A 17,387-nucleotide genomic window follows, 5' to 3' on the forward strand; every position below is an offset into this window, starting at 1 on the left:
CTCTGCAGGGTTAAAACATCTGTTCTTCTAATATTCATACCTATCGCTGACATATTCGCAAAATATAGCTTTCTCTTGTAACATATGAAGGAAAGAGACGCACGATAGTGAACAGTATTTTAAGCAGATGTTCCATTTCTGTTAAATCGTAAGTAGGTCAGTGTTGATTTATTGGTCACCGCAGGTGGCCGTATTTATGGGATTTTTTATACATTGTTTACATTGCATTTTCATTTAAGTAGTTTTCTCGTTAATTTAAATATAAAAGTGAATTATGGGCGAAATTTGTGTGTTTTAAAACGCGTTATTATTGTTTTAATATTGATACTTTAAGATTTATCATCGATGCCTTCGACGTGTTTGAAAAAGGTTGTACGTTTTTAATGTTTTGATTTTGAGACTTATCATCGATGCCTTCGACGAGGTAAAAATTAACTCTGACATGATTCAAATAGTGCAATAATCAATCATCAGACGGACCCAACTGTGCTGAACGGTGAACATTTAAAATAATTTTTGCGACGTGTTTTGTGTGTTTTGAATTAGAGCTCATCGCAACATATGTGAGTACCTACCTATGCTAATAATAATTCCTATCCGTCGCGACGACGTCGTCACATCGAATAACGAAAAAATTTTAACTCTGAAATAGCCGAAAAGTATTGGTTTTTACGTTTTTTTTTGTGAAAATGCTCAAATCAAAAAACTTTGTGTTTATTTGAGTTCCCCATGTGGTGTAGATTCTCCAGTTTCCCGCTTGTACTACGAGTTTCCGGACACCGTGTATATCCCCAACCATTATTTCTTAGAGCGAAACGTCACAAATATAAACACTGATGACACGAACGACTAATGATTAATCTCTCGGGAGGTCAGAAATCTGGTCACACACTGGAATTTAATATCTAAGTATTTTATTTTCTAGACTGTAATCAATACTATTTGGATGATTTGTAATTTTGTGTAGCGCCGTTTCTGTGAAAAGTAATCTGAGGGGCGACATCGCCCTTTAACACATGTTAGAATTGTTAAAGGGCGATGCTCCAATTGTGCCCGAATAGGGCCAGCCCTGCACTGGACCTAGTTCAGTAAAACCACACGTTGTCTCAGTATCTTTACTCTAATTTATTCAAGCATCCGTCTTGAAAAACAATTTGAACAAGTTAAATACATTATTAATTATAACATAATCTTGATAAGTAGTTCCGATTGTTTTAATTAAAAGTTTATTGAAGTTGGACAATGTTTAGCATTATGTAGGAATATTTCATATTACTTAATACTCTCGGTTGTTGGTGCATGGGTAATATGGGTATGCGTTTTTTAAAGAAAGACAAATATTCCTGATTACGAATAACTCCAAAATATTTGAAAATCTCCTATTATCATTACATTTGAGTTTTATCTGTAACCGCCGTGACAGAAGGACGTACCGTAGCGCGATGACTTGTAGCGCGTGCAATATAATAATAAACGAGTGTCTTGCATTTATTCAAAATAAAGCGGACACTTTAGATGAAGTTTCAATCACACAACTGTGCACTTCCGCCTTCACCGAGGAGGATATAAAGCTGGCCAAGAACATCTTATTCGATAAGCTTCCGGAGAAGCGTACTCTGCGGAAGGGAGATGTCAGGATTAGCCGGGATATTCTGAGGGCCCTGAAGGAGACAGATCCCGACAAACTACCGATATTCGTCGCAAGACAGTTACACAAATTGCCGCCCGTTAACTTTGACAGTGTGGACGTTTCCCGTTTACTAAAAGATTTCAATGCCATGAAGTCCGAAATTTTGCAAATTAAAAGCGACCTAAGGGAATCATCGAGCACAAACACAGCCGAAATAATGCAAGAACTTAGTTCACTACGTGATCAAATTAAGGAAATTAACATTCACAATGAGTGCAATTGGCCGGAGGCAGACATGGTCATTACCGCCCTGAGACAAATGAAAACTGGGAAATCAGTGGGTCATAACGGACTGAGTACCGAACACATCAAACACGCTGCAGGACCGATTTTTCTACTGCTCAAGCCAAACGCGCGCCCAACATTTGTACACGGTTGACATTTGTCACATGAGAACGGGTCGCTTCTAAGATTCGTTCGTAGGTTCAACAGCTCGGCTGTGGAATGAACTGCCGGCCTCTGTGTTTCCTCCCTCCTACAACTTGGGACTCTTCAAGACTCATGTTCACTCCTTCCTCTCCACAAGACCCTCCACACAGCATCCCCAAAGATGACATAGGCCGTGAGGGAAACTATTTTCTTCAGGGCCTCCTGTGTGGAGTTAATAAAAAAAAATTTACTAACTCCGATTTTTCTACTGCTGGCGAGTTTGTTTACCGATATCTTGAAGAACGGATACTTGCCAACAAATATGACAAGAACTATAATAACACCTGTTCTCAAATCTAAATCGTTGGACTCTACCTCCCAAGACAGCTATAGACCGATCTCAATTGCCACCACCATTGCTTGATTATTCGAACTTCTATTATTAAACAGTATCGGACCCAGTCTGGAAACCTATGACAACCAAATGGGATTCAAAAAGCAAACTGCTACCGATACTGCTATAGTTACGGTAAAAAGAACCCTGGAATACTACAGGAATAAAAAGACCACCTCATATGCATGTTTTTTAGACCTGAGCAAGGCCTTCGACAGGGTTTCTCACCCTCTGCTATGGGCTAAACTCAGAGAAAGAGGCATATCATCGGAGGTCATACATATCCTCGACTCGTGGCACAGATAGCAGGAAAACCTAGTAAGATGGAAGGATGATCTTTCCGAACCTTTCCTTCTAAAGAGTGGCGTCAGACAGGGAGGATGCATGACACCGATACTGTTCAATCTGTACATGGACGAACTCACCAAAAGGCTAAACAATGCAGGAGTAGGCTGCCACATCGGAGGACAGTGTCTGAATAACGTCAGTTATGCGGACGATATTGTCCTGATGGCACCATCTATAAGGGGACTGCGCATTCTTCTGAAAATCTGTGAAGAGTATGCTGAAGAAACACATATGTTATATAACCCCGCTAAAACGGCTCTATTGGTCATAAGACATGGGCAAAGCTCGAAAAATATTCCTCCAGCTACCTTGAACGGTGTGAACTTGAAGGTGACCGAAGGAACTAAATACCTTGGACACATAATCACCAGTAGTCTGATGGACGATGATGATATCGACAGACAAAGGCGAGCTCTCAGCGTTAAAGCAAACATGCTCAGCAGAAGATTTCGCCTTTGCAGTACCGCAGTAAAAAGGACGCTCTTCCTTTCCTTCTGCGCAATGTTGTACACGTGCGAACTGTAGGCAAACTACAAGAAGAGTAGTATAGAAAGACTACGGGTCCAATATAACAACGCCTTCCGCACAATGTTTTGTCTCCCCAGATACTGCAGCGCTTCCCGTATGTTCACGGAGGGGCGAGTTCCCGGATATGCAGCCCTTATTAAATCCAGGGTGGCAGGAATGAGGGAAAGGATAAGAAGCTCTGGAAATATCCTCACTATGGAAGCCCGCCTCACTCCATCCTCCAGCATTGACGCACACTGGAGAAAAATACTAGCGCCTAATATAGTCACGGCTCCCTAAAGGCTTCAACTTTCTATTATTCTTTTAATTTATCATTTTATTCTATTTTATTTTCAATTTATTCTGTTTTCTTTTCTTTGTTTTTCTGTTCTATCTTTTTGTTTTTGATTATATATTTTGTTGTATCTCTATATGGAATGTGTGGGACTGCACTAACCTCCCCACATACCGGAATAAACACTTTATTATTATTATTATTTAGCGAAAATGTTGCTTGTGTTGTGGTAGAGGACTTCACCAGCCAAAGAATTGAACACACGACGAATGGGTGGGACCCAAACGCGATGCCAACTCAGCCACTGACCGGTGTTTAATAAGTTCTTTCTGCTACTTTGACTGACAAAAATTGTTTTAATTTGAATCTAAAGCATTAACAACTATTATTTTAAAGTGGTATCATTCACTATCCTTCTAATGTATACTGATAGTTACCATAAATGAGTTGGCGTATTGTCCTTGTATTATTCAAATGTATACTGATAGTTACCATAAATGAGTAAGCATATTGTCTTTGAATTATTTACATCAATCTCACATAGGAGGCCTTGATGAAAATAATTTCCCTAGGGGCCTTTTCCGTATTTGGGAATGCTGTGTGGGGGGTCCTTTTCACGGAAATCATGTTCCAGTTTGGCGATGAGGAGCCAACACCTTTACACATCCCCAGTATGTAAAGATTTCAGAATACGTTTATTATAATATAAATACTAGGGGATTGGGGGGGCGTGGTGGGCTTGGTCGATGAGGACGAGTCCTGCACAAGTGTCTTCACGCGTATCACGGCCTTTCTGCCCTGGATCGAGAGCATTGTGTGGCCGTAGAACCATCACCACCCATTCAACCTCTACTCCTACTTGTAATGAAATGTGTGGTGTAATGAGGACGTGTCTGTTAGCAGGACTTCATGTACGGAGCGCCGCTATACTGGCAGGGAGGGGAGTGGTGGGACAAGGAGGACTGCAGCCGCCTGCTGCTGGGCTCCTTCACCGACGTCAATGAGGACGGGTTCTGTCTCGTACGTGTCTTCACACGCATCACGGCCTTTCTGCCCTGGATCGAGAGCATTGTGTGGCCGTAGAACCATCACCACCCATTCAACCTTCACTCCTACTTGCAATGTAATATGTGGTGTTAGCAGGACTACTCCTTTTTTTATTTTTTTCATTATTTTTATTTTTTTATTAATTATTATTGTCGTTAACACGACTTTTTTTATGGTTTTACTTCATATAAATTCATCGCTACCAGCGGTGTTCCCCAAGGTTCACATTTGGGACCAATTTTATTTTTACTATTTGTGAACGATGTTCTTACTATTTTCAACGATGTCAAAGTTTAAATTTTTGAGGATGATATGAAAATTTACAAATCTGTAAGAAATTGTAATGACTGAAAGATTGTAAAACAACTTATTTTAACTTTTTATTTGGTGCCAAGATAACAATTTAATTAAATGTCTAAGTATGAGATTTCATCGAATAAAAAAATCAAATAATTTATGATTACCCCATCTTAAGGATAACAGCTATAATCGATATGAAATATTTGGATGTATACTTTGATGAAAAACTAAATTTTATTAATCATATTGAAATTAAACCAAATAAAGCTTTGAAAATGTTGGGTCGAATCAAATCGAGTACAACTCAACAGTGTGGGAACCATGCCATTCATTCATCATGATATAAAGAATTAACTCAACATTGTGGGAACTAAGTTATGCTATTCGTTCATTCATGATAGACAAAATTAACTTGACAATGTGGGAACCAAGTTATGCTATTCATTCATCATGGTAGAAAGAATTTTTTCGACGGTGTGGCATCAAGTTATGCTATTCATTCACTCGTGATAGAAAGAATTAACTTGACAGCGTGGGAACCAAGTTATGCTTTTCATTCATCATGATATAAATAATTCTAAATACATTCTTAAAATTGATTAACTTCAAAATTGGTATTAGAAGGAAATGTAAAAATTGTGATTATCTAATGTCCACAAAATTTGTCAACTTGTTCAAATAAAATCATAAATTCAATAATTGACAGCCTAGATCATATATGATTTCTTTCCATATACGTCGCAAACCAACATCAAGGTAATATCTAGCCAATATCTACCGTATTATTTTGACTATTTTTTTTAGTAAAGTTTTTCTAAAAAAGTTGGCTTCTTAAAAAGGATAAAAAATAACTTGGATCTCAAGACAACGCACCTTGTATATAATTCTATTGTGACTCCTCATTTAAATAATTGTTCTAGTGTTCTATCTTATGTAACGAAGCCCAGAATAGTAAACTACAGGTTATACAAAATAGGAGGATGAGGATGATTCTTAAGTGTAATATCTTTACTAGAGTTAAAATTATGTTGCAAAACTTAAATATGTTGACAACTAAACAACATATAATATATAATACGTTAACAATGATTTATAGGCTTAAAAATAACATGCTCCCTAAATATCTGCAAACTTATATAATGTACAGTGAAAATTTTCACACTTATCCTACGAGGAGGTGCCGAGACTTCAGGCTTCCAAAACAAAACTTACGTGCAAACAGAACAGCGTGTTTTATAAAGGGCAAAAACTTTATAATAACCTACCAAGTGCCATAAAGGATGCCTTAAGTCACTTTCCGTAAAACATGTGCTATATATACTTTAAAAAAATTAAGAATTGTATACACTCACAAATATTATTGTCACCTTAACAGGAGTTAAATGTATTTCTCAAACTCTTTTACTTAAACCCGGGTAACTGTTTTTCTTTTTGTTATACTGTATATTTCTTTTTCCCTATATTTTATGATTCTATTTGTTATTTTATTTTATATTTTATGTGTTTTTATTACTAGATGTATAAAAAAAATAACGCACATCTAAATAAAGGTTAAAAAAAAAACAAATTATTGTAACTCCAACACCAAAACACAATTGTACACTCCCATAAATATACAGAATTTGGGTAATGATTATTAGTTAATGCATCAATCACTAAATATAAACAGGTCGTAATAAAATAAAAGCAGAACAGCAAAATCTAATTTATTTATTTATTGCATCTTACCATAAATAAATCATGTTTTTTCTTATAAAAATCAACCTCAGGTTTACAATTTACAATCGAGTGAGGCGATAAACAATTGTAACAATATTTGACCCATAACCAATCATTAATCATTATTCCTAAAAAGAAACAAAGTAGATACGAAAGACAGCTAGGGTGACATGCAGTTTTTAGCAAATGGGACTTATATAAAAGGAATTGGTAGACTTTATATGATTTGGAAGAATATTAAACTAAATTATAACTAAACAAACTGTTTCGACTGATCCATTTATTTATTGTACTAATCCTTATTTATGATTTTTTCCATCTTGCATTGCAGAGTGTTTTGTTTTTTAGATGTTGTACTCATTTAGATGTTCTTTGTGTTAAAAATAAACATGTAAAAGCCCAGATGGGTGTGAAATTCAAAATAAATAAATAAAAACTGATGGTGCTCATATTTTATTGCCCAAAGCTAAAGGAATATTGGTTCGAAAATTTAAGTTACGTACTTGATTATTTTAAAATGTTGGTCTTAGGTGTTAATACCCACGCTGAACAGACAAACTTCTAAGTGGATTCTCCTAGGCTTTTTACCTACATTGAACGCATTCGTTTTTTTACATTTAAAGCAGAACGAAGAACGAGGGATGAAGAAATTATGGGTCATCCACGGCCCTACTGACTTCCAGCACAGGGATGGGAATCGGGTTTCTGGTCAAATTTTCTAAATGAAATAAAAATTTTAACTACTGTATTTTTTATTACCACCCTAATGCAAAGGGAATATTACTATTTCTCACTCATTCAGAACAATTTTTCATACTAGGAATAATTAAGATTTGGGGTGAGACGATATCATCCATTACTTCTCAGTCAGATATTGCCAAAATTCTAGAAATCTCCTCAAGCTGAACTGAAGCTTCTTAAAACATGTGTTGTTCAATAAATAAAACTTGTGCTATATTCTGCCAGTATCTACGCATCAAAACTCATTTTCCGTAAGTTGGTATTTTAATTATCAAAAAACATGAGCCGAGAATGCGCTGATCCAACCTGTCATCTGTATCCAGTCCGGGAAGGCTTGCAGGAACGTTTGATATTCTGGCGTCCTGTACTGGTCGTGGTCAATGTAGTTCCCAGCCAGCCCCAAGTCCATCAAAGGAGAAGATGAATTGGTTACCTGAAAATAATGGTAAATTTACAATGAAATTGGTTACTTGAAAATTATGATAAAATTAAAAATGGAAGCAATGCATAAAATAATGTAATCTTGCAGAGAAGAGATATTGATATAAAAAGGACGCGAATGTGGTATTGAATTTAAAAATTGGGTTTTCGAGTGGTCATAGAATGAAAGACAAACAATTCCAAGTAGAAAACACAGCGTCCAGGACATATCGTTTACTCGGTTGCCTATCGAGTCACTAAACCATAAAAAATCCCAAATATCTCTCAAATACTTATTACACTTACATAATTCGCAGCATTCTTGAGTTCAGCTCTTTTTTTTGTATGTTTTTATTTGGTCATAAAAAAATGACATGTTTATATCTAGTATAAAACTTTTATCACCTTATTTCTATTACATTGAGGACACTTTATAATACATCTAAAACTTAATCTTTATAGTATTTAGGCATAGCCCACGAAAAGCAGCAAGCAGGTTCTGCAGTTTGGAGTCTAATATAATTATGAATTTCACAAAATAAGGATCGAATCAGTTCAAAAGAGACTAACTTGCAAATTATCCTATAGAACCGGATTGTCCACTTCAGGCTATGAGAAACGCCTAGAATATTTAAAATTATAAACATGGAGATAAAAATTACATAAAAATTATGATTTTTTTTTTTTCAAAACATTTTGACTTGACATTTTAAATAAATAAAATGAAAATACTTGGTTTTAGGTCACTATATTGATAAATTTTATTATTTCAGTGAGTACGACCCAAAAAGCAAAATTATATTAAAAATATTCTACGAAGTACAGAGTTATATGTATCAATATTAATTTTTACCAACAGTGTATAAAGCTTAAAGTTTTCCCTTATTATTTTAAAGACAAATTTAACCGAATATCTAATAACAATAAAAATTGTGTGTTTACAAATCCTATACTTCAAGCTAAAATGGCGTGGTTAAAAACAGACTTGAAAACTGCTTACAAACCACGAAATAACTTAAAACTAAATATTAAAATCTTACCTACCGAACTAGTCCATGAACTTCACCTAGTAGAATGGGATCTTTGTGATGACAAAATTAGAAGTTTTGCATCAGTGAAAGCTTTTAAAAAAGGATAACCCTGGAAAAAACTCAGAAAATTGTGCGAGTCAAATATAAACATCAATAACCAGACAACAACATCATCTCATAAATGTTATGAACGCGTACAGAATCTCTCCTCTGTACAGTTTTCCGAACCAGAAATGGAACTGCTCTCCAAAGGTTTAAAATAGAACCTAAAATATACTAATAAAACTTATAGTAGTGCTGTGGAAAACGTTGCAGTAGACATGGAAACAGCGTTATTTAAAACTCCGAAACCTTACCTCTACAAAAGTGCCGAGGTTTTAAAAGACCTTATCCCAAGAAACTACCGAAGAAGAATGAAGAAAACGTACACGCCAAGAATATCCGTGATAAATTGAAGAAAGATAATTTAATATTAACTTAATAATACAATTATCATTATAGACTAAATAGAATATAACCATGAAATCAACGACTTCCTCAAAACCGATTACTTTGAAATTTTAAAAGTAGATCCAATTAATAAATATCAGAGAACCCTTAAAAATAAATTAAACGCCTGTAATACTCCAATATTCAAAGATGATACTTATCACCAGGTAAAAATTTTAACAAATATCCCCAGACCATATGGATTCGTCAAAATTCATAAAGCAAATAAGCCCATTAGGCCGGTGGTGTCATGTTGTAATACCCCTTATTATAAAATTGCTTTTTTGCTTAGAAAGCTAATTAAAAATAACAATATATTTCTCCCTAAACATACTATTAAAAATTCCAATGAACTAATCAACCACTTAAAAGACTTAACGCTCCCTAGCAACTGCAAACTCGTTTCATTTGATATGGTAAATTTGTTTCCCCGTATTTCGATAGTAGAATGTAAAAATATTATAAGCAATTTAATCAATAGTTCTAATGTACACAAAGATTTTGCTGTAGATATTATCCAACTTGTTGATGTTTGCTTGAACCAAAACACTTTTAAATATAATATACCGTCAATGAGATGGACTTCCGATAGGGGCTCCCATAAGCCCGCTTTTTGCAGACATTTTCATGAATAAATTTTAAAATAACATTTTTTATCATAAATCACCATTGTTAAAAAATATTTTACTATGGAAACGCTATGTAGATGATATTATTTGTATATTGGCTGGCACAGAATTCCTAAATTCCTTCCTGAAACTCCTCAACTCCTTACATAATCAGATCCAATTCACACTAAAAGTAGGTTTAAATCACCTTATCGATTGTTGAAAATAAAATCCATTTTAATATTTTTAGAAAACCTACCTTCAAAGACGCTGTAATCCATAATATTCGTACGTCCAACCATCCAATCTCCTATAAACATTCAGCATTCTACTCTATGATCCACCGCTTAGTCGCTACTCCTTTATCAAATATTAAATAGCTCCTAATAATGGATATGAAACGTGCCTTATTGATAGAATCCTAGCAAAAAAATATTTATTTATTTATTTATTGGTAAGAGACAAACAGCTTATACATAAAATACAAATATAAATATATACATGTTAAAAACAGTCAAGCCAAAAAAGTCTCCTATATTAATATTGATTGGAGATGGAGTTTTATTATATAAAAAAAAAAATATATACATATATATTTTAGGTGAGGAGGGGAGGAATAGGAATTTAGGATGAGGATAGGAGATGCTCTGGATACATTCCATACTATAGTATTAATTTTCGATCGTACGAGTTACTTCTAATCGATATTTGTGAAGTGTATTGCTAAAAATATCTATGTTTTGAAATTTTGTATTATATTGGGCACATATACGTGGAATTGGTGAATTTTTTCTAAAGTTAGTTCTACATGTAGGTAAATGAAACAAATGGGATTGCCGTGTTGATCTTGTTGGAATATGAATATTTATTAAATTCATTAGCTCTGGTGAGTCGAGGCCATTGTTAAGAATTTTAAATAATAAAATTTGGTCAAAAACCAAACGTCGTGTATGAAGTGAGTTGAAGTTGTGGTAATTAATAGAATCGGCGTAATTTGAGAAATGTAAGTTGTGTTTATAATTAATGTGTTTAAAAAATTTTTTTTGAATTCTTTCGATTCTTTCAATGTGGGCTTGGTAAAAAGGAGTCCAGATCGGTGTGCAGTGTTCTAGGTGGGGACGGATGAACGCTGTGTAAAGGGAATATAGAGTCTTAAGGTTGCGGAAAGGTTTCGTTAAACGTATTATAAATCCTAGCATTTTGTTGGCTTTGTTGATGATTGCATCAGTGTGTTGAATGAAGTTTAATTTCACATCCAGTATTACCCCAAGGTCTCTGATAGAATCTACTTCTTTGATTTGTGTCCCGTTTAATGTATAATCAAAGGAAATTTTATTTTTGTTACGTGTAAATGATAATTTATTGCACTTTGAGGTATTTACTACAAGTTTATTTGATTCACAGTAGTTAAAAAGACGATTGAGATCTTCTTGAAGTTTAATGCAATCTTCGATTGATTTGATAAATAAGTAGATTTTTTTATCGTCTGCATATGCTAGGTAATTGGCATGTAAAAAACATTTGTGAATATCATAAATATACACATTAAATAATAATGGCCCTAAATGAGAACCTTGAGGTACACCGGAGGGCACGGAAAAGAAACTGGACTTAGTTCCCGCAACTGATACACATTGAAGTCTGCTCCGAAGGTATGAAGTGAGCCACCGAAGTAAATCACCATGGATGCCTATTTGACTTAATTTTTTAATTAAAATGAAATGGTTTACTTTATCGAAGGCCTTAGAGTAATCAGTGTAGATTACATCTACTTGGTTTCTATTGTCCATATTGCTCGTTAAATATTCCGTGAAATTTACCAAATTTGTTAGTACCGATCTTTTTTGTAGAAATCCGTGTTGTTGGTTTTGTATGTTGCGAACAATTGTTGTATAAATTTGATCGTAGACAATTTTTTCAAAGAGTTTACTAAATACAGTTAGAATTGAGATTGGGCGGTAGTTTACAATGTTGCTTTTAGAACCTGTTTTATGAATAGGGATTATAGTTGCTTCTTTAAACTTTGTAGGAAATTTTCCTGCTTTTAATGACATTCTAAATATATTAGTTAGGGGGTATGAAAGATTTTTTGCACATTTTGAGATAAAGTATGGCGATATACCATCACTGCCAGCACCCTTACTAATGTCTAAATTCTTCAGGTATTTATTGATCAAAAAATTGTTTATTTGTATGTTCCCAATCGGGTTATGATTATTCATATAGGTAAAACTATCGACTTTACTGGGATCATTCGTGTCCTTATCATTAACGTAGGTGGACTGAAAGTGTTTAGAGAAAAGTTGACACACTTGTTGAGCACCGGTGCCTGACTCATCTTTAAGGTGCATGATTTGTGGGATGCCATTTGTTTTACTTTTGCTTTTAGCATAGTTCCAAAGTTGTTTATTATTTATAAGAATATTAGATTCAACTGAATTTATGTACTGAATAAAGCAATGCTTCTGTAAGTTTTTTTGTTGGGTACGTTTGATTGAAAACTCTATGTAGTCTACTGGATTATTATTGGATTTCCATTTTTGATGGAGTTTTTGTTTATCTTTAATGATTTTAATTAGAGAAGCTGAATACCAGTTTGGAAATTTTCTCTTTTTGATGATACGTTTAGGGACAAACTGGTTGACGGTATTGTTTAAAATGTTGTAGAAAGAATCGACTACTACGTCAATATCCGAATTTTCCTGAGTAAATGACCAGTCTGTCATTGATAGATGTTGGTTGATTAACTCGTAATTGGCTTTTGTAAACTGATAAATTTCTTTAGGTGGGGCGTGAATAATAGGAAGTATATCGATTTTTAGCATAACTTTGAGTGATGGGTGGTGCGAGTCTTCGCTGACAAGAGGATCGCATGCACGATATACTTGGCATTCCTCATTACAGATAACTAAATCCAGGATTCTGTTATTTGCATTTTTTATGTAATTATATTGTTTTAATTCAGAATAATGGATTGTGTCAGCAAGTGAGGAACTAATTGTGTTCAAGTTTTCAGGTGTCAAGTGTAAATCATTGTTATGTATATTCCATGTTACGGTGGGCATATTAAAATCTCCAATTACAAGTAAAATGTCATCGGGATGTTGATCTTTTACGTTAGCAAGTAAGCAAAGGAATGAATTGAGTGCAGTCTCATACCCTTGTCCCTGTGGGAGATAAACACAGGCTACATGGATAGTACGTTTGGAGGTATAGTTAGAAGGGGGAATAGTTACCCAGATACATTCAGCATTGCAGACCAATTCTTCGCGAGGGTAAGCGTTAAGATTGTTATGTGTTATGATCATCACTCCACCACCTCGACGAGAATCTTCTTGGTTGTTTATGCTATTAATTGTAATGTTATTTGATCTATCCCGTCTGAAAACGCTGTAAAATTCTGTTGGTGCCAGTTCCGGATCTAAAATAGAATTAATTAGCCAAGTTTCAGAAATACCGAATATGTAACAATTGTCATTCAATAAAATATTATTGTGAAATATGTCTGTTTTAGTGCGTAGTCCTCTACAGTTTTGATACATAATAGTAATCATCGTGAATTATGTAAGTTTTTCTATAAGTGTGAATAATTTTGGTAAAGATAAGAGATAAAAAAACAAATGATAAATGCAGAGTTTTATGAAGGACACGCATGATGTTATACTATACTGGTGAAATAGTGAAATATAAATGTGAGCAGCAAGTACGGAGAGCATGTTAGGAAAGAGGGGGGGAGTGAGAGTGGAATGGGGGAATGGTGTAAGGTTGTGGATAAATAATACGTCGATTAATCGACGAATTATAGAATTACAAAACATATGATTATAAACAATATAAGAAGATAACAAAATATAAGGAAATAGAAAAAACTAATTAAAAAAAAAAAACATATAAATTACTATATTCAACGGAAGGTTAAATAAAAATAAAAATGATAAAAATGCAAGAAGTGCGCGATGATCTTAATAGTACGGTTGTATGTTAAAAGAAATATTTTTAGCATAAACAAAATATTAATTTATAAGATATATAGGATATATAAACATGTCTAAAATTACATCATAGATACCTAAGTGAATTGTTGGTATATGTGAGTCGTGAGTTACTTGTGAAATACACGTAAATATTATACATATACATACACATACACACGTATGTTCATATATTTTTTAATCATTGGTGAAATATTATAATATTTTTAATATACGCAAAGTTCAATACGTCATATACCTACATACTTTTTTTTCAAATCAATTAATTGAATATGATTGATTTCCATAAACAAATACATTTCATCCACCAAATATCAACAATAATAACCTTAACCACCAATGGCGGGGGATTTTATATATTAATAACCTTTCCTCTTCATGTACAATTAAATTCCCATCAGAAATGAAACCAGCCTTTTATACTAATAACAACTTAGGAAAAAAATTATTAAACTCTAAATAAAAGATGATATTTTAAGCTACTCGAGCATTTCTAAAATTAGTTGTAATGATTGTCCAGCTTTATATATTTAGACAAACTTCACGTAATGTAGAAACTAGAACAAAAGAACACTTAAGATGCTTAACTAGTTCAGGTTTTTTAGAGTTCGCGGAACATTTAATTAATAAAGACCACAATTTTAACCGTGATACAGAAAGTCCTACATAAAAATGGATTAGGTTTAAGACTAAACTATTTAGAAGCTATGGAAATAAAATAAAAAATCGGTAAATTCAAAGGTTGAAATCATTAATAACCAATTAAATTTAACTGTCCGCCCAATTCTTAGTATGTTCCCCATTACTTCACTTATCCCAAGTTCCCCTCCCCCACCTCTCTCCCACAACTGACGCTCTGTCCCACTCTAGTACCTATACTGTCTCTGTCTTCTTTTTGGTAATACTCGTATGTGTATATATATATATATTTTTTTTTTAAAGAAAGACAAACATTCTCGGGTTACGAATAACCCAACAATGTTTGAAAATCTCCTACTACCACCACAGAAAGCCGAAAATGTTGCTTGTGTTGTGATGGAGGACTTAGCCAGCCGAGGAATCGAACACGCGACGCTCGGGTGAGACCCAAGCGCTATGCCCACTCAACCACTGACCGGTCATATATATGAGTATGTGTACTTCTGTAATAAATAGCATAATTTTTATAACTTTCAAATCGGTAGACAGTAAAATTTATCAATAAAATGACCTAAAACCAAGTATTTTCATTTAATTTATTAACATAAAATTTCCTTTCAAAGTTATAAATAACTATGAAGAATCATCCCCCTTGGCCAAAGTCAATATCAATTCAATATCAATTCAATATCAAAGTCAATATCAACACCATCAACTAAGAAACCCCGAAACTTTCCATATTCCTTCACAACTTAACCTTCTCCCAATCTCTTTCCCGAATGTATCGACTATATTATAACCTCCACTGTACAAACAGTAAAACTAAAACTTAACAGGCAAACTACAAAGTGGAAAGATTCCGGACATATTTAGCGATAGAACCCGGAACTTTACAAAACTTCTTGAATCTTTTGTTTTCATTTGACTTCACTTAACTCAAATGTTATTGTCGTTTGTTTCTTCTTGTTTTTATTTTACGTACCTACTTATAATTTTACGTTGGCACATTGTTGTACACCCATTGTGCGGTTGGTATTTATTCTTTGTTTTTTATTTGTAATTTTTTTTTGTACTAAACCCATATAAAAAAAAATGTTGTGGAAAAAGAAAAATCTAGGAGAGAGTACATCTATAGTGTCTATATGGAAGTAATAACTTTTCACATCTGCTTCGTGCAAAGAGGGATACTGAGGTGATTTAGCCAGTCGACCAAGTTGAGAGTCGCTTGATCACATGGAATCTACAATCACAAAATCAGAAGCGTTTATGCCCGCTTGCACGGTGACCATGACTGCACCATATGCGGGTTTGTGAAACCTACGTTTTCCGGATATGTGAGAGAACCATGGCAATTAAGTTGTTGATCCAACTAAAGGTCGAATAAGTCAAGTACGTATGTACCTACGAGTACTTCTTTGGCCGAGGACATATACAACTCACCTTGAAGTGTATAGAGAGGGAGTAATCTTGGGTGATGTCTGTCCTCACGATGTGTAGGAAGTAGGTTGGGCGGCCATTCCACTGGGCCGAGGCCACGGGCGGCGTGGGCAGGCTCCAGCCATCCACCGTCACGCCGGCACGGGGCGCGAAGGTGATGGTCATTCTGGTTGGTCCTAAACACAAATTACTTCTCGTAGACAGATACGTAAACGCAGAGATCATGGCTTCAATCGACTATGGAGCCAATTAAAAGTAATCAGACTGATTTGGTATCTACCTGTGATACGGAAGTCCATCGCGCATTGCGTAGGTGTTGGACAGGTGCGGTCTTTCAGGGTGAAACCCGTAGGAGTCGGTAGAACTGGGGGGCCTGAGGGAATCCAGCTACTAGCTCGGCTGTTAAAAAGGGATTTTTAAATAATATTCTTGCGTTATATAACCATTATAATAACCATAGACATATTAAATTAATCTACCAGCAAAGCAGGGAAAGGGAAACAAACTAAGTTCCGATGAGCGCGTGTGGTGGCTTCACCGTCGCTCTTTCAGTGATTCGTCACTAAATTAATCTGACAATAGAGGCAACTGGCATTGTAATATCACGATTAATTCAACTATACAAAATCTGCTTACGGATTACTAGTGCTTTTTGTAATGGCGCGCAAATTGCTTGGTGCAAAAAAACTTAAAATCGGGTAAATAAAACTTGATTCGAGAAATTAAATTATATGGGTTTAGTAGGGCACTTTTACATATGTGTTTACCCACCTCACCCAATTGTTTTATTATTCAGATCCTGCGCAGAAAAGTCCCACCACAAACTTACTTACCTTACTTTTTGCCTTACTTTAGAGAAAATTATTTTCTGCGCAGGGTCTGGTTATTTTGTGAAGCCCTCTTTACTTCCCTCCAAACTTTGAGAGTTTAGAAGTGATGGCAATAGGACTGTAATGAGATGGACCGAAGGACGATCGCCCTTTTACCGAAGATCTGGCACCTTTCCACTTTTAAGTGATAGTTTAAATAATTTTGAGAGCAACATTTTATACTTTGAAAGCGTGAGTATATTTGCGTGCGTACTCATCTATACACAGATAATATGTTCATGCATAATCAACATCACTATACCACCATCTACTAATCTCCAGAATTTGGCTGAATTTATACGGGCTTTAAAAACAAAATGATTTAAAAAATCTTACCATTCATAAATCTTAACTTCTTTTCAATATTTTATAATAAGCCACATTCTAAATCTTCCGGTAGTTGTTTGGTGTCGGTTGCCTCCTTAATGTACCCTTTTTAAATGTCTGCTCAGAAGATTCTCATTTCTGTTTTATATTATTTTTTAGTTTTAA

General features: G+C 34.6%; 2 protein-coding genes across 2 annotated transcripts in view; one reads left to right on the forward strand and one right to left on the reverse strand.

The window, feature by feature from the left end:
• LOC149413458 (serine protease Hayan-like) overlaps positions 1–7,109 on the forward strand; it is a 75,897-nt gene extending 68,788 nt beyond the window's left edge. Inside the window, exon 11 of the mRNA XM_089644560.1 lies at positions 4,507–7,109. Coding sequence (XP_089500686.1) covers positions 4,507–4,686 — 180 coding nt within the window. The 3' untranslated portion in view covers positions 4,687–7,109. The remainder of the gene's footprint in view (positions 1–4,506) is intronic.
• Positions 7,110–7,246: 137 nt separating this feature from the next.
• Positions 7,247–17,387, reverse strand: part of LOC149413459 (endoplasmic reticulum metallopeptidase 1-like) — a 39,332-nt gene continuing 29,191 nt past the window's right edge. Inside the window, exons 16-18 of the mRNA XM_089644559.1 lie at positions 16,307–16,425; positions 16,030–16,202; positions 7,247–7,843 (exon numbers count right to left, since the gene is read on the reverse strand). Coding sequence (XP_089500685.1) covers positions 7,682–7,843; positions 16,030–16,202; positions 16,307–16,425 — 454 coding nt within the window. The 3' untranslated portion in view covers positions 7,247–7,681. The remainder of the gene's footprint in view (positions 7,844–16,029; positions 16,203–16,306; positions 16,426–17,387) is intronic.

This window comes from Hesperophylax consimilis, chromosome 21, assembly GCF_061612785.1.
Source record: "Hesperophylax consimilis isolate HC1 chromosome 21, BYU_Hcon_1.0, whole genome shotgun sequence".
NCBI classification, from domain to species: domain Eukaryota; kingdom Metazoa; phylum Arthropoda; class Insecta; order Trichoptera; family Limnephilidae; genus Hesperophylax; species Hesperophylax consimilis.